The sequence below is a fragment of the Equus quagga genome, chromosome 9 (genome assembly GCF_021613505.1).
Source record: "Equus quagga isolate Etosha38 chromosome 9, UCLA_HA_Equagga_1.0, whole genome shotgun sequence".
Taxonomy (NCBI): Eukaryota; Metazoa; Chordata; class Mammalia; order Perissodactyla; family Equidae; genus Equus; species Equus quagga.
Window position 1 is genome coordinate 65584518 of NC_060275.1, and position 20892 is coordinate 65605409.

The window sequence follows — 20892 nt, forward strand, 5'->3', positions numbered from 1 at the left end:
GGCCCCCTTAGCAAAGACCTAGCCTCCCAGCTGAGGATGCTCAGAGGGTGGCGAAGAAAGGGCCGGACGAGCTGTGACGTCACCTAAGGGGCGGAGCCATCTGGGGGCGGCATTGGAAGCGTGACGCGCATGCGTGAGGGCTCTCGAGAGAGCGGGGCTGCTTTTACTTCTCCTCAGCTGGGGTCTCGGATGAGGCTTCTGGAGAAACTGGGCCCGCTAACCACTGAGCAGCACGGGGGAATGGGTCCTGACGCAGTGGGCTCTCCCAGGCATGGACTTCCATGATTGGACTCCAAAAGGCGGTCCTCCTAGGCCCCACGGAGGTGGGGATCCCCACTAGTCGGGCATTACGGGGGCTGGGGTCCCACGGAGGACAGGGGTCCCCACGGGGTATAGAGGTCGTGACTTACGGAGGAGTGGGATCATGACAGCTCCATCGAGGACAGAGGTCCCGACCGAGTGGACCCTGTGGGGCACGGGGGAATGGGGTTCACAGTGATCGGGCCCCACGAGAGATAAGGGCCCCATCCAAGCGCTCCACGGAGGATGCGGGTCCTAATCGAGCCTCCTAATCAAGTGTGGGGTCCTGACTGTCCGTCCTGCCTGGGTGGGCTCCATGCGAGACGGACCCCTCAGTGGACAGGCCCCCCGTCCAGCTCTCACTCCACAGGGCTCCGCACCCCGCCTCGCTGGGCTGAATGGGGTCGCGGTGGCCTGAGGGACAGAGCAGGACTCTGATCCGCCGGGATCTGGAGAGGGCGGCCGCATGATCCCCGTCGGGGCCAGCCGCCGCCCCTCCTCTCCCGCGGGGCCGGGTTGGGGGCGGCGCCTGGCGGGCGGGGCGGGTCCAGCGGCGGGGGCGCAGTCTCCGGGCGACGTGCGGCGGACGCACCGGGCCGGGGGCTGCGGTGGGACCCGGCGGGCGCCATGGACCTGCTGTCGGCGCTGAGCCTGGGCGAGCTGGCGCTCAGCTTCTCGCGGGTCCCGCTCTTCCCCGTCTTCGACCTCAGCTACTTCATCGTCTCCATTCTCTACCTCAAATATGAGCCAGGTGAGCCAGGGCTGGGGGCTGGAGGGGGCTGGTCTCGTGGGCTTGGGGTGAACCCGGGAGTCTGAAAGGGGAAGCCCTGCATCGTGGGGGGACAGTCCCAGGGACTGTTTCGGGGGAGCAGGCAGGTGCTGGAATCATGGGGTTCTCCCACACGGGGGCGGGCACGGGGAAGAGAGGTGAGGGAGGGCCAGGAGAGAAGCCCCGGAGATGGTGGGGCTGGGGGAGGGGAAGCAGATGAGGGCTGGAAGGAGAGGAGTGATTGTTCAGAGGAGGGGGAACAGGTGCTGGGGACGGGGCAGGGAGAGAAGGTCAGGCATCCCGGCGGGGGAGGATCGCATGAACTTGGGCAAGGGGAACGTGTCTTGGTGAGGGCGCATGCAGGGGTCGGCGCTGCCGCCCGGCCAGAAGTCCCGGCCGCCCGCAGCCGTGACCTCCTTCCTTGCCCTTGGCCCGCAGAGCGGGAGCGGCAGCTGAGTGTCTATATAAGGGCCGGCGGTGCTGGGGGCTGTGATCAGAGTCAGAGAAAGTGACACCGGTGCCCCCTCCCCGCTGCGGCCTTGGGGCAACCTCCCCTCCCTGCTCCTCGGCCCGGGCCCCGCTGGACCTCTGCGCCGGCGGGAATGCCTCCAGCCCTGGCCCCGATCCTTTCCACTTACTGAGCAGAACCGGTCCGAGGGCGCCGTGATTTGGGGTCAGTCTCCTCCACCAGCTCCAGACCCCCGCAGAGACTCGCAGGAGGGAAGACCTCACTTCTTGGATTTTCTAAAAACATGTTTTTAAAATGATGGCAAATGGCCTCCTTAGAATGTGTTCTATTTTTATACAAGGTTTACTGAATGTTTCTTGTTCATCTTCCACTATTTTCATTATTCTAGCCTACTAAATAGACTAAAGAATTTAGCTTGAGAAAAAAGATCAATCACCTGGAAACTTTGTGACCCTTTCTCCCACTTAGATGCAGATAACCCCTATATTCTCTTCTCAGAATGGAAATAGCTCTATTTCTTTTTTCGGATGATAAAAATAGGTGCTCATGTATATTTAAAAATCCACTTGAAAGCCCAAAGGAAAAAAGATAATTACAGCGGACATGGTGGCCACCTTTCCAGACCTCTCTTCTAAACATTTATGCCCCTGTAGTCATCGATGTAGACGCATGATCTTATGCTAATAGGATCATGCTCTGCTTGCCAAGCGTTTCTGTTCCGTTTTATTTTTTCCAGTCCACATGGCAGAGCCTGTTTCTTTAAAAGCTCTTCTGGAGAGCAGTTACTTTGCAAAGCAAAATAAGCTTTGTATTGTCATAGTGTGAACACTGGGCTGTATTTCCTGCCTGGGGACGAATTTCTAGTGGCTCAGGCCAGTCCCCTCGGTGAGTACAGAACCCAGCATACCTTAGCAAATCTAAAACTGTGGTGGCCAGGAGCCTTGTAGGGATATGGGACACAAGAGTCTGGAGGAAATCGGTTTCAGGGCCGGCAGGGAGCATGCAGAAGGGTTCCGGACATTCCTGCCAGAATCATCTGAACCAGGGGTACTGGAGCCTGGAGGTTGAGAAGGTTCAGTGGTTCTCAGCCTTGGCTACATGTTAGATGCTCCCAGGGGCTCTTAAACCCCCGTCTCAAGACCACCCCAGACCAACTGAATCAGAACATCTGGGATCAGGCCCTAGGGGACTCATGTTTCCAGCTTCCCTGCCACAGTGATTGCTGTCAAGGCGGAGAACCCCCTGCCTAGTTCAACCCCCTCCTTTTGTAAATGGGGAAATAGGAAAAAGAGGTCAAGCTAATTTACATACACAATAAGCCTTCCGTCCCATGGCTGGTAGATGGCGGCCTTGGGATTCGATCCAAGGTCTCCTGTACCCCAAGAATCACTACGATTGCTCTGGATACTTCCTTCTCCTTAACAAAGGGAGATGTTGGACTTAGCTCTTAGCCCCCAGTCTGAGGTTCCTGCTGAGCCTGTGTAAAGGTTTCATCTCAGAATCCATGTGCTGATTGCAGGACCAGTTCCAGAATTTTCCGGGCCCCTTATTCAGACATTAAGAATTTCAAGACGGTGACAGCAGAGCACTAAACTGAATGTGGGCCCTTCTGAGCGCAGGAGTCCTGGACGACTGCACAGATAGCACACTCGTGAAGCTGAGAGCCAACTGGACTTTAAGGGACAATCTCTGAATTGGGAGTCAGTTCTGCCTCTAGTGCTGAGTAAACCCTGGGCTGGTGGCTGTGCATCGTCAGCTTCAGTTTACTCATCTGGGAAGTGGGCTCATTGGTATGATAATCCTGGATGCCCTTTCCTGGCTATTGTGAGGCTCTACTGAGCACTTCACCAGTGGTGGGGTATAAAGCACTTGTGAGAGGTAGTTACAGTTATTTGTAAGGCCATAGGGGAATGTGTTTTCTGGGATGCAGGCATTTTCTGGGTCAGGGTTTCCTGAGACTCCTGGATGAGGATGAAACACAGAGTGGTCCTCAGGTGAACAGCATCTGCGTCCCCTGGAGCTGGTTAGAAATTCAGAACGCCGGCCCCCTGCAGACTTGCCAAATCATAATCTGCATTTGAACAAGACCCCACACAAGCACACTAAATGTTTGAGAAGTGATGGACTAAAAGAGGCTGGAGCTCTTATGAAACCTGGAGTTCCTTGGTGGGGCAGGGAGGTCCACAGCCCGCTCACCTCCAGGACTCCTAGCTCTATGCAAGAAGAAAGAAGCAGTGAGTGCTGGCTGCATGATTGAAGGAATGAGTGAACGAGTGAATGCAAGACAATCCTGGATACCTTAAGCCCTGACCCATGCAAAGAATCTTCCAGACCAGTGGTTCTCAAATATGGCTGTATATTAGACTCATCTGGAAGGGTTTTAAAAATCCTCTTGTCCAGGCAGGGGGACAAGCATTAAAGTCAGAATCACTGGGGGTGGCACCAGCATCAGTATTTTTTAAAGTTCCCCAAATGAGAACTGGCTCTCTGCACCAGAGTTTCCCAACCTTAGCACTAGTGACAGTTGGGGCCAGATCATTATCTTCAGTGGGGCCGTCCTGTGCGTTTCAAGATGTTTTGCAGCATCCCCGGCCTCGACCCACTAAATGCCAGTAGCACACTTCATTGTGACAATTACTAATGTCCCCAGACATTGCCAGTGTCCCTGGGGGCAAAGTTATCCCAAGTTGAGAACGTTGATCTAGACTGAGTCTCAATTGCCAGTGCTTCCAAGGGCCGGTCAGATGATCCATGGGAAGCAGAAAGCCAGCCTGGTGGGGACCATCCACAGGTGAGACCCAGCCAGGCGCTTCTCTACCTGGTTGGGGCTGGAACCACCAAAACTGAGTTTTCAAGGGAAGCTGGAAATGTGATTTGCACCTCCCCATGTTTCTGTGTGACTGTTCCAATACTTACTTTCTTTTTCCTTTTTAAATTACAAGAGACTTTACTTTTTAGAACAGTTTTAGATCCACAGCAAAATTAAGCAAAAAGTACAGTTTCCATATACTCTCTGGCCACACCCCCAACATACACACAGCCCCCCTGACCGTCAACACTCTGCACCAGAGTTGCTCATTCATTACAATCAATGAATCAACATCATTATTATTATGTAATCATTATTATCATATATTATCAACATCATTATAAACCAAAGTCTTTAGTTTACATTAGGGTTCCTTTGTGCTGTACATTTTATGGATTTTGACAAGTGTATACTGACATGAATCCATCATTATAGCGTCATACAGAGTAGTTTCAGTACCCCTAAAAATCCCCCAAGCTTTACCTATTCATCATTCCCCACTACCCCCAACCTCAAACCCCCACCAACCCTGATCTTTTTACTGTGTCCATAATTCTGCCTTTTCCAGAATGTCATAGAGTTGGAATCACACCGTCTATAGTCTTTTCAGATGGGCTGCTTTCACTGAGCAATGTGCATGTAAGGTTCCTCATGTCTTTTCGTGGCTTGAGAGCTCATTTCTTTTTGGCGCTAAGTAATATTCCGTGGTATAGATGTACCACAGTTTGTTTAATCACCTATTGAAGTACATCTTGGTTGCAGTTTGAACATTTTAAAAACGCTGCGTGGTGGGGAGTGGGGGAAGGACCGGCCCGGTGGCGCAGCGATTAAGTGCACGCATTCTGCTTCGGTGGCCCGGCATTACCCAGCGGGGATCCCAGGTGCGAACTTATGCACCGCTTGGCAAGCCATGCTGTGGCAGGTATCCCACATATAAAGTAGAGGAAGATGGGCATGGATGTCAGCTCAGGACCAGTCTTCCTCAGCAAAAAGAGGAGGATTGGTGGCAGATGTTAGCTCAGGGCTAATCTTCCTCAAAAAAAAAAAAAACAAAAACGACACTGCGGGAGGCCAAAGAGAACCATTCCTTCATCTCTGGTTTGAACTGCAAGCTTTTTGAGGGCAGGGGGCTGCTCAACCTCCAACCTTTCAAGGCAAGGGCTGCCATCTCCATTTTATAGGGAAGGAAACTGAGGCAGAGAGCTAGGTTCAAAAGCTCAAGAAAAGAGGACTTGTCTTAGAGTCGCTGAGAGACTGTAAATAGAGCTCATGTGTTCAGACCTCAGACTAAATATCACAGAACACAGGGCAGGGCTGAAAGGCTGTGGGGGTCTTCTAGCACGTCCTTGCCATCCACAGACAGGACACTGACCCCTGGAGAGGGGATATTGTGGAGTCTGTCAAAGGCCTGAACTAGGGACCACGTTGGGGCTTCGCCCTCCCTCCTAAGCAGAGCTGATGTTTATAAAAATCCATCCACTAACAGTTCCACCCACAGGGACGTTCCGTTTCAGTTCAGCTCTGGGCATAACACCCGCGTAATTGCTAAGCACTAAGCACTTGCCTGTCATCCTCACAGGCACCCTTTGAAATGAGGGACAGCACCGGGGTGACCACGTCACTCAGGTTTGCCCACAGCAACCGTCGGCAGTCCCATGTCCCAGGAACCCCTTTCTCAGCCAACCGAGAGGCTCAGTCCCTCTAGACAGCACCCCATTATGTACACGAGCAAACTGAGGCCCAGAGAGGGGAGTGATGGACACGCCAGGGCTCTCCAGTGAGGGGGCTGCTTTGGGGGCATACCTGCCATTGAAACCCACATTCTCTTGCTTCCTTGTGCTAGCACAGGGACAGAGCCAAGACAGTTTCTCGGGCACTGCCTTGCTTTGGAGCCTCTGGGCAGGCTGTCCCTGTCAGCCTCAGCCTTCTCCTCTGTGGCAATGGAGAGACTCGTCCTGTCCTTCTAGGGTTACTGGGAGGGTAGTGAAAAGGATAAGAAGTACACCGCCTTGAATCGTCAGTACAGTTCAGTGACAGGGTGCTCTCATTATCCTCTTTTGACAGCAGAGGAAACTGAGGTGGGGGGGAGGGGCAGTCCTTTGCCCAAGGTGCCAAGGCCACGCCAGAGTGAGCAGCAGAGCCAAAACCAGAGCCTGTGTCTTTTCTCCCAGGACTTGCCCATAATGCAAACACGGGAGCCTGCTACAGTCCCACAAAACCCAGACTCCCGCCCTCACCCCCTCTCCCTGGCCTCGGTTCCTGGGATGGTCCCAGAGGGCACGAGAAAGACCCTGGAAAGAATTCAACCCCTGGGGGTTATTTTTAAATGGAGAGGTATCCATTTCTGCAAAACATGGGTGCCTCACCTGACCCGGCCCCTGCAGGACCCACCAGCTGCTCCGAAGGATTAACTCTCAGCTGGTGGTGTTTTAAATAGATACCCTGGAGAAGAGAGGAGAGCAATGTGCTTCATCCTTTAGGACCTCAGCAGCTGCTGAGACTGCAGACAACCCTTGAGGGCAGGGAGAAGATGCGCTTTGGGCTTGAAACGCCGGGGTGAGATAAAGGAGGGAAAATTCTATTCCAGCCTTTGATAGGTGTTGGGCAAAGAAGGGATTAGGGTTTCTGCCTGACAGAAGGAAAGGAACCCAGAGAGAAAAAATGGTTTTTCCAAGATCACATGGTTAGTCCATGGAGGTGGCAGAGAGAAAAAGGAGTGTGTTGATGAATTACTCTTCAACAACTTGTATTAGGCATGTTTCCTGATTATAAAATGTAGTGTGTGCAAGAGAATAGATAAAGAACTTGTGGTCTCTTCCTACAGGGGAATACTATACAGCAGTGAAAATGAATATTACCCTTGAAAATATCATGTTCAATGTAAGAAGCTAGATGCAAAAGGCCAGGTTATATGATTCCACCTATATGTAATATATAAGTTCTAGAACATTTCCATCACATCAAAAGAAAACCTCATTCCCATGAATAGAAACTCCCCATCCCCCTTCCACAGCCCCTGGCAACCACCAACCTGCTTTCTGTCTCTGTGGATTTCCCTGTTCTGGACGTTTCATATCAGTGGGATCATAGACTGTGTGACTTTTTGTGTCTGGTTTCTTTCACTCAGCGTGTTTTCAGGGTTCATCCATGTTGTGGTATGTGTCAGGGCTTCATTCCTTTTTAAGGCCGGATGCTATTCCACTGTGTGGATCTACCACATTTTGTTCGTCCATTCATCTGTTGGTGGACACTTGGGTTCTTTCCACCTTTTGGCAATTGTGAATAGTGCTTCAATGACATAGACTTTTAAGAGTGTTCCCGGAAGCTATTGCTGGGTTCTTATGGATAGGGTAGCATGGCACCCCACTGCCCACCCAAAGGGCAAGGCCTCCTGTTCCTGGATCCTCATCCATGGCCATCAGCAAAAGGGGCAGGTCGTGAGGGCCCCACGAGGGGGCTCAGTGCAGACTGTGCGCATCCGGTGATCATGCGGGACAGCACTCAGTGTCCTGCCTGCTTAATAGTCATCAGGAGACTCTTGTTTTTTCTGGTTTTGGTGATAAAATATTTCATACACCCAGAATAAATATTACCGATACCTCTGTGTCCTCCACACAGACTTAACAGATATGGACAAAGATTTGCTTCAGATCTGGGTTTTTTTGTTTTTCTTTCTCTTTTTTGGGGGGAGGGGATAGTGAGGAACATTGGCCCTGGGCTAACATCTGTGCCAATCTCTCTTTATTTTGTGTGAGGGGGACCACCACAGCATGGCTGCGTGAGCAGTGTGGAGGTCTGTGCCTGGGATCTGGAACCCGTGAACCCCGGGCCACCTAAGTGGAGCATGTGAACTTAACCACTATGCCACTGGGCTGGCTCCTCTTTTGTTTTTTTTTAAAGAAATAGTGACAAACACGGCCAGCCCTGAGACTTCCCCCGTCCCTCCCTGTCTAGATGTGACCACTGCCCTGAAATCAGCCTGTACTATTCCCAGGACTGTGTTCATACCTTCACCTCTGTGTGTGTGTCCGTGAACTACATGGAGCATTTTGTGTTGTTTTAGATGCATACATAAAATATACATAAATGTATCACTTCGCATCCTAATTTTTTCACTCTGCAATATCCTGATGGGATTTATCTATGTTGTTAAATCGAGAGCAGTGGTTCTCAACCAGAAGGGATCCTGTCCCCAGGGGATATTTGGCAATATCTGGAGACATTTTTGGTTGTCACAACTGGGGTGGGGGGCTTGCTACTGCCATCCAGTGAGTAGAGGCCAGGGATGCCGCTCAACGTGCTGTGGTGCACAGGACAGCGCCCACCACAGCAGAGAATGATGTGGCCCCTTCCGTCAGCAGAGCCACAGTTGAGGAGCCCGGGTCTACATCTAATTCACTTTAAATAGCGTCTCTGTCATCTTCCGTTTTGTATGACTCTCCACCCCCTCCTGAGAGACAGGATACTTGACTTTCTTCTGTTGTAGCACTACGGCAATGAAACTCTCCTCACCATGTCTCTTTGCCCACATTCGCTGGTTTCTTTTGGGTCAATAGCAAGGAGTGGAATTGCTGGTACACGGGACACACAGCTTCCAATTTCCCCAGTATTATCGAATGGCCTCCGAGGTGATTATCTCCCTTGGTCCCCCAGACTGTGTGAGAGGGGAGACTTGGGCTTTCTCCCTCTGGAGGAGGGGAGGGTATCCGCCCACCCCCACCCCCCACTTCTCTGTGAGTTGACAAGCTGAGAAGAAGGCAGCTCCTTCTACAGAATAGAGAGGGCTTCATGCTTCTTTCCCCAACACGGGCATTAGACCCAGGAGAGAGCCCGGACCTCATGTGGGAAGGTGTGGGGTCTGTGTGGCTCTGGCTTGGTCACTTGCTTGCTGGATGTTCAGCCCATGCCAACCTGACCAGTGTATCTTGCACCGCGTAACCTTAGCTCTCGGCTCTCCTCCGCCTTCTCCCTTGCTCTCCCTCTGCCTGTATTGTCATTGCATCGCGCCCCACGCCCCAGCCCCTGCTCCATCCCCTAGGAAATCCCTGCTCGCTGTTCAGATCTCTGCTTAAGCGCCACTTCCTAAGTGAAGTCTGACTTTCTCCACTAGGATAGTCCCCCGGTTAGACCCTTCAAAGCACCATGTGCCTCTCCGTTATGAGGTCTGCCCTTCATCTGTGGGATTATTTAACCATGTTGCCTCCCTGCCAGAGCAGGAAGCTCACAAAGGCAACGTCCAAGCCAGCTCTTCTGTGGCTGCATCGCCAGTGCCTAGCAAGGGCCTGGCACACAGTCGGTGCTCAGAAATACTCACTGAATGCGTGGGTGATCTTGGGTAAGCTGTTTGACCTTGAGGAGACTCAGTGCCTCATCTCTCAGGTGCTGTGTTAGTTTCCTGTGGCTGCCATAACGAATGACCACAAACTGCGGGGCTTAAAACACCGGAAATTCGTTCTCTCGCAGTCTGGAGGCCAGAAGTCCAAAGTCAAGGTGTCGGCGGGTGAGTTCCTTCTGGAGCTCTAGGGGAGATCCTTTCATGCCTCTCGCCTGTTCCCGGGGCTGCCAGCAATCATTGGCTTGTAGATACATCGCTCCAGTCTCTGCCTCTGTCTTCACGTGGCCTTCTGTGTGAATTCCCTTTGGCTGCTGTAACAAAGTACCACCAACTGGGTGGCTTAAACCAGAAATTTATTATCTCACAATTCTGGAGGCTGGAAATCCAAAATCGCAGTGTCAGCAGGGCCGTGCTCCCCCCAGTGCTTCTAGGGAGGAATCACTCCGTGCCTCTTCCGAGCCTCTGGGGGTGGCTGGTGCCCTTGGTATTTCATGGCTTGTAGCTGCACCACTCCAGTCTCTGCCTCCGTGTCCATATGGTCTTCTTCCCTGTGTCTCATCTCTTCTTATAAGGAACGCCAAGCGTTGGATTAGGGCCCACCCTAATGACCTCGTCTTAATTACATCTGCAAAGACCTTATTTCCAAATAAGGTCATGTTCACAGGTACCAGCTCTGTGCCTGCTCTGTGTCTGTGTCTCCTTTTCTCTTCTTCTAAGCACACCTTCATTGGATTCAGGACGCACCCGGATACTCCAGGATAACCTCATCTCGAGATCCTTAACCTTAATTACATCTGCGTTGACCCTTTTCCAAATAAGGTCACATTCTGAGGTTCTGGTGGCCGTGAATTGTTGGGGGAAGAGGAGGGGGACACTGGTGCCTCCTATAACTCACTACAGGTGGGGATATTGATCCCCAGGTTGAGTGTGGTTGAAAGCCGGGGCTCTGATTGCTGAAAAAGCCTTGAGGGTGGAGTGAGGGCATCGAGTTGCCTGTGACAAAATAGTAATTCAATAAATAAATGGAGCAGGTGAAGTTGTTGTTATAATGTAACCAAAAGTGCCCAATACAACCTCAGTGCCTAGGAGGCATTCAGTCCACTTTTGCTGGAATGTAAACTCCCGGAGGGTAGGAGCTCCTTCATTCATTCCCATTTGTTGAGCAGCTGCTCTGTATCAGGCACAAGGCCACACACTGGGGGGTCAGGAGCAAACGAGGCTGATGAGGTCCCTGAACTCACCGAAGAATTAAGATCAAGTCAACTTGTCGAGGGTATCGATTGTGTGTGTGTGTGTGTGTGCGCGCGCACATATATACACATATACATATATGGCATTTATGTCAATAGTTCACACGTAGTCCATGGAATGGAGAGGCCAAGTGTTCAGATTTGACAATTTAGACACAAAAGGCAGCCAATCCTTAAACAGAAAGAGGCACTTTGAACTGTTCATTGCTTTGATCAGTCTTTTGATTAATAGATCACATAATTGTGGCCGGGTCATCTCACGTCCACGTTGAGTGGGGTTTTCATTGGATTTGAGGACGTCGTTTGAAGACAGTCATTGGTGTGAGCTCTGGCCGTGAGAGCTGGGTCGCTGTGTCTTACGGCTCCATCCTCAGGTCGTTCTCTGGAAGATGGAACTAGTTGGGGAGACAAGGAATCGAGATGATGAAATAAGTTGTCACACCAGGAGACACCCAGGTTCTGACAAGGGGTGTGGCTGTAGAAGGTAATGACTTTATTAGCATAAAGTTAGAACCTAGCTATTTATAAAGATTCTGAAGACTTTAAGAGGAGAGTACAAAGTGTAAGAATTTGAGTGCTAGCCATTAATCCTGTACCCCTGGGGTTTTTTGTAAACTCGTTTTTTAAGAACTACACCCTGCCCTTTATTTTAATTTGAGATTTTTAAAATAGTTTTTATCTTGAAAGAGTTGAAGACTCACAAAAAATTTCAAAAATGATACGAAAAGTTCCTGGTCCTCTTCACCCACCGTCCTCCCATGACAACATCTCATAATGATGGCTCATTATTACAACCCGGAAATTGACATCCGTACAATACTGTTAACACCAGCTACAGACTGAATTCAACAATTTTTGCATGCACTTTTTAAAGATTTTATTTTTATTTTTTTCCTTTTCCTCATAAAGCCCCCCAGTACATAGTTGTGTATTTTTAGTTGTGAGTCCTTCCAGTTGAGGCATGTGGGACGCTGCCTCAGCGTGGCTTGATGAGCAGTGCCATGTCTGCACCCGGGATTCAAACTGGCGAAACCTGGGCCACCGAAGCAGAGCACGCGAGCATTTGCGTGCACGTCTGTGTGAGCACCGAATTCCCGTTTTCAAACAAAATCTTGTGCTGCACTCTGAGATGATGCCCTATCTCCCTCCTCACTCTGTTCGTGTAATTCTACCTTCGAGGACCCCCTTATCTGGCTTTGCTCATCACCCTGCACCACTGCACACACATGTGCGTGCCCTGTGCTTTCCCCGTCCGTCCCAGCACTAGTGGCTTCCCTCTGCCCTGATGACCCTCCCCCAGCAAGACCGGGCTAGGGAGCTCTTCAGCTCCACCTTTCAAGTCCCTTCTGCTCTGCCTTCCCATCTGGGGCCAAGCAAAGCTCTTTTCCCAGCAAGTGACCCTTCTCCATACAAGGGAGGGAGCACAACTCAACAACAAAAATACAACCCAACTTTTAAAAAATGGGCTAAGGATACGAACAGACAATTCTCCAAAGAAGATAAGCCATGACCAACCAGTGCGTGAAGAGATGCTCAACATCACTGATCATTAGTGAAACACAAATCAAAACTACAATGAGATACCACCTCACACCCATCAGGATAGCTACTACTAAAAAACAAGAAACAAGTGTTGACAAGGACGTGGAGAAGTGGAACCCTTGTGCACTATTGGTGGGAATGTAAAATGCTGCAGCCACTGTGGAAAAGAGTCTGACAGTTCCTCAAACAGTTAAACATGGAATTACCGTTTAATTCAGCAGTTCCACTTAAAGAATTGAAAGCAGGAACTCAGATACTTGTACACTTGTATTCTTAGCAGCACTGTTCACAATGGCCAAAAGGTAGAGACAAGCCAGATGTCCCTTGACGGATGATGGATAAACACAATGTGGTCCATCCTTACAAAGGAACATTATTCAGCCTTAAAAAGGATGGACGTGCTGACACATGCTACAACATGGATGAACCATGAGCACCTTATGTTCAGTGAAATAAGCCTGACACAAAAGGACAAATACTTTGTGATTCTACTTACATGAGGTCCCTAGAGGAGTCACACTCACAGAGACAGAAAGTAGAACCATGGGTGCCAGGGGCTGGGGAGTGGGGGGTGGGGAGGTACCGTTTGAGGACAGAGTTTCAGTTTTACAAGGTGAAAAAGTTCTGGAGACGGTGGTGATGACTGCACAACAGTGTGAAAGTACCGAATGCCCCTGAACCATACACTTACAAATGGTTAAAGTGGTAGGTTTTACATATATTTTACCACAATGAAAAAACTTTTGTAAAGAGGGAGAGGCCAAGAGTGCAGATGTAAGCTGGTAGGGACTTGGCGTCTGCCCAAGGCAGGAGTCACCGCGTCAAGGGCAGGCGTCCCTAGCTGCACGCGCCCCATCTCTCCCAGCCTCCACCTCCTCATGAGGATGGTAAGAGGGATTTGCTCGGCTGCAGTTATCAATGAGGATTTAACACGTCCCTCTTATCAACGCTGAACCAGTGTCTGAGACCTGGGAGTGCTTGCTAAACATGAGCTGGCCTTTTGAGTATTGCCACCCCTCTGAGTGCAGAGAAAAGAGCTCCAACCTGGCTCAGCCTTCTCTCTCTGTGACCTCGGGCTTGTGTACAGCCTCTCTGAGCCATGATTCTTCCTCTAAAATGGGCAAGCTGCAAGGCATTGGGTGGGCTGACCAGAGGGCATGTAGGTGAAGCATGCCCTTGGCACCCTGGTGACAGTGGGGGACACCCCCATTCCCCCAGGAGCAGTTGAGCTGTCCCGGCGCCACCCCATGGCGTCTTGGCTGTGCGCCATGCTGCACTGCTTCGGGAGTTACATCCTGGCTGATCTGCTCCTCGGGGAGCCCCTGATCGACTCCTTTGGCAACAACTCCAGCATCCTGCTGGCCTCAGCTGTCTGGTAAGCATCACCAGGCTGGTGGGGCATGGGGGATCAGAGCCACGGGCAAGGGTAACCCAGCCACCCGGGAAGTGGGAGGCAGGAGGTCGGAAGAACTAGGAAACACGAGCACCACCTCCACAGTGGCCCTGAATGCACTGCCCTCCACTGCCCAACTCTGTCCTGAGCCTGGCAAGTGGGGGGGGGGGGTCTGGACACAACCTCACCTTTTAGGGGGGGCCCCACAGTCTGTGCACCCCAACACTCCGCGTTGTCTCCACAAAGGTACTTGGTTTTCTTCTGCCCCCTGGACCTCTTTTACAAGTGTGTCTGCTTCCTGCCGGTGAAACTCATCTTTGTGGCCATGAAGGAGGTGGTGAGAGTCCGCAAGATTGCCGTGGGCATCCATCACGCACATCACCACTACCACCACGGGTGGTTTGTCATGATCGCCACCGGCTGGGTCAAAGGTAAACAACCATGATGACAACAGAAAATCACCCCAGCTGAGACCCCCTGCTCAGTGGTACATCTTGGGCACCCCGGGCGGCACAGCCATTCCTCCAGGCTATGGGGCGTCAGAACCACTGTAGGAGTCCAGACTCCCCATAGCCCACATCTTTAGGGTAAATGGGAAGATTCTTCTAGAAATTTAACTCTCAGAGGTAAATAGGACAATGAATCACTGACAGCTGATGTCTCTAGAGCAGTTTCTCAACTGCAGCACCAGTGACACTTGGGACAGGTCACACTCCGGTGGGACCGTCCTGGGCACCCTAGGGTGTGGAGCAGCATCCCTGGCCTCCTCCCTGTAGCATCTGCCAATGTGACAACCAAAAATGTCCCTAGACATTGCCAAATGCCTCTTGAAGAGGAAACCCACCCTCGCAACCACAAGGGTTCTTGAGCTGTGTGAGCCACAACTCTTCTGGCAGTCCAGGGAAGCCCTTGATGTTTTTAAGTGCATCAAATAAAATATATAGGATAATAATGGAAGCCCATTAATTTAAAAATAGTTATCAAAACTTTTTTCAAGTCTGATACAGTAATTTTACGCATCTTTACTAATGCATTAAATAACAGACCTTCCGCTAGCGCCTAGTAACTCTGGAATTTTTGAAGTACTGTGGAGCACAAATGATGTTTGAAACCATCTGCAACAACGGGAATGTGAAAAGAAAAAATTCTGGGTTCTGTTGGTAATAGAGTCACAGCCTTGCAAATCCTGCTGAAGTTATTGCCTCCCTTCACGACGGGAGGAAAGGCTGGGTTTCAGTGAGGGAGGTGGAAATGCAGATGTAATTCTGTTTTCTGTCTGGGTTCATGGACTCTAGGTTAAGACCCTTGACCGAGGGCTGGTTTTGAGTTGAGGTCTTTGTGCATTTTATCTCAGTTGATCCCTAGAATTCTTTAGAAGCAGTCTAACATCATTGTCTTTTACTGACGAGGGAAATGAAGTGGCTTACCCAAGGTTATGAAGCTAAGAGGGTGAAGCTGGGCTTGACTCCAGGGTCTCTGAACCCAACATCCACATTCATGACTACTTTGAAGCCCCCATTTTTCCTCTCCTACATCTGTGCTGAGGCAGACCAAGATAGACTTTAAAACAAAAATGTTACTAAAAATAAAGGGGGACATTTTATAGTGATGGGTCAATCCACTAGGAAGATATACTAAGTGGAAACATATATGCACTTAAAAACAGACCACCAAAATACATAAAGCAAAAACTGAGAGAAGTTAAAGGAGAAATAGACAATTCAACAATAATAGTTGTAGAGGTGGACCAAAGAGTAACAGGAAGGCAGGGAAAGGAGGCTCAAGCAGGTGCTAAACACCACTGGGCACCTCATCCCTGCTTCCTGCCCACCAAAGTGAGTACCTCCCAAATGCCGGGTCCTAGAATCACCGTTTATTGAGCCACGGCATCCTCAGTACCACTGACACTTGAGGCCGGATCATGCTCTGTGGTGGGGCTGTCCTGTGCCTTGTAGGGTGTTGCACAGCATCCTTGGCCTTGATCCACTAGATGCCAGTAGCAGCCCCTCCCCAGCTGCAACAATCAAAATGTCTCCAGATATTGCCAAATGCCTCCCCGGGGGCAAAATCACCCCAGATGCAAACCCCTGGTCCAGTGGTACACATGTAGTCATTTGTACCCCAGTTAGCACAGCTGCTCCTGGAGTAGGAGTCCAAACCTCTTAGCTGAGACATTTGGGATAAATGAGAAGATTCTTGTAGAAATTTAACCATTGTGTCTCCGCATGAGTCTCCTTATTCTCTCTCCAGGGAGCCTGTATTGCAGAGCAAATTCCCCAGGGGTACAGCATGCCTCCCAGAGGACAGGTGGCTTGAGAAAGATTGAAAGCTCAGAGCCCTGAGGAGGAGAGGGGCTGGGGTGGGGAGCCCTCTGGAAGCCTCACGCACAGCTCAGCGTCCTAGATTGGGGATGTTGGGGCAGAAAACCTGGATTTGTCCAAGACATACCTTGCAGGTGAGACAAGACCTCAATTCTTCACGGTGGTTTTGCTCTGAATGTGCAGTGTGACCCTTGGCAAGACTGTACCCTCTCTAAGCCTCAGCTTCCCCACCTGCAACTGATGATCATACACCCCAGGCTCAGTGTCCCTCTGGAGAAGACTCCAGGAGCAAAGAGGCTGCCTCCTTGGGAATTGAGTCACGAACAACAGGGAGTTGGGGTGGCGGGCTTGTTCAGAAGCACCCTGTCCCGTAGGTTCTGGCGTCGCCCTCATGTCCAACTTTGAGCAGCTGCTCCGAGGGGTCTGGAAGCCAGAGACCAACGAGATCCTGCACATGTCCTTGTGAGTACCCATCCTCCCCTCTGTCCTCCTGCATGCACAGCTGCCCTCTGGGCCTGATCCTAGGTTGGATACTCTTGGTAACTTGGAAGTCTCAGCCCCTGATTCTGCTTCCCAGAAGCTTCCAGAGCCCATGGCTAGGAGACCCCAGAGGGGGGAGCCACAGCTCTGTCTTGGGAGCAGGGGCAGGCAGAACTGCAGGGAGATGAGACACTTGATTTGGGTTTTGAAGAGTGAGTAGGAGTTTTCTGGCAAAGAAGTAGCCTCCGGACAGAGGCCAGCACCTCTGCCAACTGTCAAGTCAGAGAAGAACAGTGATTTTGCCCAGTTCTACTGGGTCAGGGTACAGAGTATAGGTGGGGAGTGAGGGATACACAGCATGGGCAGAGCACATGGGTAGGGAGTGTGGCTGGCGCTAAGTGGGGAACCATGGGCAGGGCCACGTGGTGGCATCCAGGACCCAACCTAGGACCTCACACTGCCTATAGCCTAAGACATTTTTGAAAGACCTAACAGCTTCAGGGTAGTTAAACTATCTCCCAATCTACAATAAATAAGGCTGTTGCTGTTAAAATATGACAATTAAAATCACCCATTTGCCAGGGAAAATGACCTCCCATTTCACACTTTAGAAAACACTGCTTTATCTCATTTCATCCCCATGAGAAGTCTGTGCCCACCCTCAGTTCACTGACAGAGAAATGGGGGTCCAGACAGCTGCATCCCTTGCTACTAAGCAGGCAGGTGGCTTTCCCTCTTGGATTCTATTTCCACGTCACCAGCTGAGTGTGAGGGCTCTGTGCAGTGACACTCGGATGCCTCCTGGCCCGGGTACCTGGGGAGGGCTTTGGAAATATTGGACGGAACTGTCGTCATTAAGTGCGTACCACGAGCGACAGGCACCAAGAACAGACATCACGGGTCTGTCTTCTGCAGCAAGTTAAAACATTGGAAACCTGTTCTGCAAGGAAGAAAAAGAGGGTTAAGTAAAAACCGTGTGTTTTAATCCCATCTTCTGGGGGAGTGTGCTGTTCAGGGATCCCCAAGACCACCCTGGGGTTTGACAATTCACTAGAAGGATTCGCAGAACTTGGTGAAGCCGTTATACTCATGCTTATAGTTTGTTATAGGGGAGGGATACAGATGGCGATTCGGAAGGTAAAAGGTGTGTGGGGCAGTGTCCAGGAGAAACCAGGGGTGAGCTCCCGGTTGTCCCCTCGGTGGAGCTGTGCGGATGGCGCCTGTGCTCCCAGCGTCCGTGTGTGATGGTGTGCATTGACTAGTCCCAACCAGGAGAGCTCCCTGAGCCCTGGGGTCCAGGGTTTATGAGGGCTTGGTCACAGACACAGGTGACTGCCTGCACGGCTGGCCTTAGCCTCCAGCCCCTCCAGAGGTCGAGCTGATACCACGTGGCCCAAGACCCCACCCTAAATCACACTGTCACTAACTGGTGTGGCCCAAAGCCCCTCATAAACACAGACACTCATCAGGTAGGACATCCCCAGGCTCAGAGGGTACCTCTCAGGAGTCAGGCAAAGGCCAGCTCTCTCTGGGCCGCGTTAGCACTCTCCTGCCCAGGGAGACACTATCTCCACACCCTGCGGGGGTGGGCGCAGCAGGGGGCGGGAGGCGCAGAGGTCTGACCGGGCGGTGCCCCCGCAGCCCCACCAAGGCCAGCCTGTACGGAGCGGTCCTCTTCACCCTCCAGCAGACCCGCTGGCTCCCGCTGTCCAAAGCCAGCCTCATCTTCGTCTTCACCCTGTTCATGGTGTCCTGCAAGGTAAGCTTCCCATCGCGCTGCCGCTGCCCCACGCCTCCGGGGCAGGCTTGGACCTGCAGCCGCGTGTCCCAGAAAGGATGACCCAAGTGGGTGTGAGGGGGCTCGCCAGTAGGTCTGCGGGTGGGAGGAGGGTCTGAGAAGAGCAGTGTCCAGCAAGTGGGGACAGGGATGGAGGAACAAGGCCTCTGGGCCGGGGCGCAGCCTGGGCAGAGGCCAAGAGGGCAGCTGAAGTGTGTGGAGTCTGCGGATCCAGGCTTCTGGCCTCAGGTGTGGAGTGCCAGGGGACCGGACGCAGGGGAGACACCCTCAGGACGCCTGGGACTCAGGCTGGACCAGGAAGGGTGCTGGTCTGACCGTCAGGCCTTGAGTTGGTGTCACGCCACCCAGGAGGGGTCTTCAGGGACCACCCTCTACCCCCTCCCCGTGGAGCTGGGGAGCTTTGCTGCCGGCGCCCTGGGAGGGGACCGCAGGCCAAGCACAGCTCCTCTTTGAGCCTAGGTGGGGAGTGCTCCAGGGAGAGGGTGAGCCACCATCCTGGGGTGCCCAGCATTGTCTGGGTTTTATCACCAAAAGTCCCACATCCTGGGAAACCCGGGACACTGGGTCACCCTCCTGGGGATGCATGCAGCCAGAGGGCTGGGTCTGGGCACCTGACCTTGACCTGGCTGACCTTCTCTTCCCTCTTCCCCCCACCCCCTGTTTTGCTTTCTGCATCTGTCCTGCTCTGACTTTCTCGCTGTCTCCATATCCCCCTGCCACCCCTTCAGGTGTTCCTGACAGCCACTCACTCTCACAGCTCCCCTTTTGATGTTCTGGAGGGCTACGTCTGCCCTGTGCTGTTCAGGATGGCCTGGGGGGGCGACCATCACCACGACAACCACGGTGGGTCCCTCAGCGGCGGTGGGCCCAGCTCCGCGCACTCAGCCTTGCCCACCAAGTCCAAGGAGGAGCTGAGCGAGGGCTCCAGGAAAAAGAAGACCAAGAAGACAGATTAGGAGGCACCTTGGGGGCCTGCAGGAGGCCAGAGAGAGGACCCAGACCCGGGACCCACAGAGCCGGAAGGGGGGTATCCTGGGCTCAGCTCTACCCTCTCTGGGCCTCAGCTTCCCTGTCTGCAAACTGGGGCCATCAGCCCAGCCTCCAGGGCTGATGTCGGGGGTTAGGTGAGATGTGGGGGGTGAAGCGTGTTTGTAGGAATGGTGGAGTCCCTCTCTTTCCTGGCCAGGCCCCCATAGTGTCACAGCTTTTTGGAGGGCCCACAGAATCCCGGCAGCAGCTCCAGCCAGAAACCTAAGCATTTATATTATTTCCTCTCTGAAATTACATCTTGACTCTGAAAGAATTTCAAGCCACATGGAGACTCGTTCATTTGACCAGCATTTCCTGCGTACTTGTGCTCCTCTGTATGCGGGCTGCTGCGAGGTGACGTCGTGGCCGGAGCAGCTCACAGCACCATGCGGGCAGGAGGGATGCTCCTTGTGCTGAAGAACGGCTTTGCATTGTAGAGCATTTGTGTGTGTGGATCAGAGAACCCCACAAGTTCCCTGGCACAAAGGAGGCCTTCAGTAGACATGGCCAGGCCAGATTTGAGAGCTTGGAGGGTGGGAAGGCTTCTGATCCTCGGCTTCAGGCTGCCCCTAAACCAAAGAAATGCAGCCGGCTGCAGACTCCAAGACGCAGCTCTGGAAGCATCAGGCCTCTCATGCTGGTGCCCCTCATCACTGCTCATTCAGTCATTCAACAAATATACTGCTGCCCGCTCAGTGCCAAGCCTTGTGCTGCTGCTGCTGGCCGGGCTGGGACCTTGGGTCAGGGTGAGCAAGGGGGATGGTAGCTGAGGGCCCCTCCTGGCCATCTTCATCTCAGCCTAGGTCAACAGGATGTCTGAGACAGGTGGGTGGGTTGGGCACGGCCAGTCTCAGGCTTAGAGCTGCCCTCTGCACACGGGTGCTCAGGGCATCAGCCTACAGCTGCGTCGAGATTGGCGCAGGATTGGCAGGGGTCCCAGGTGTTGCACAGCTGTTTGGAAAGTGCCTCAATCCATTGATACCTGGGAGGTGAGTGGCTCCTGAGCCTGTAAGGCCCCCAAATTCATCCTCTTGCATGTCCATCGAGGCTGGGCGTGAAGGTTCAGCTAATAAATCTGTTGTGAAAGATCCTGTTGGCTTGTCTGATTCATTCCTGCTCTCTCGGCCTCAAGACACGGTGGGGGTCTGTGTCCTTTGAAATGCTCGGAGTGTCCAGGGGAATGAGGCTCATGGCAGCCCCCGATTGCCAAGAGGAGATAGTGGCTGGGGGTGAAGTCTGTGGGGTTTGGCATCAAGCAGACCCAGGTTGAGATCCTCTCTCCACCACTGACAGGTCATGGGGCCTCCCCTTCTCCAAGCCTCTGTGCTCCTTGGGGAAAGGGTCACGATTATCAATGTCCTTCAGAGATAGGTGGGAGGATTAATGGGGTGGTTGGG

General features: G+C 52.2%; 1 protein-coding gene across 1 annotated transcript; it reads left to right on the top strand.

The window, feature by feature from the left end:
• The first annotated feature begins 154 nt into the window (after positions 1 to 154).
• Positions 155 to 20584, top strand: TMEM38A (transmembrane protein 38A). Its single transcript, XM_046671756.1, has 6 exons — positions 155 to 1051; positions 13693 to 13849; positions 14114 to 14298; positions 16563 to 16650; positions 18310 to 18427; positions 19195 to 20584. Exons 1-6 carry the CDS (start codon positions 928 to 930, stop codon positions 19420 to 19422), a joined length of 900 nt encoding a protein of 299 aa, XP_046527712.1. The 5' UTR covers positions 155 to 927; the 3' UTR covers positions 19423 to 20584.
• The last annotated feature ends 308 nt before the right edge of the window (positions 20585 to 20892 follow it).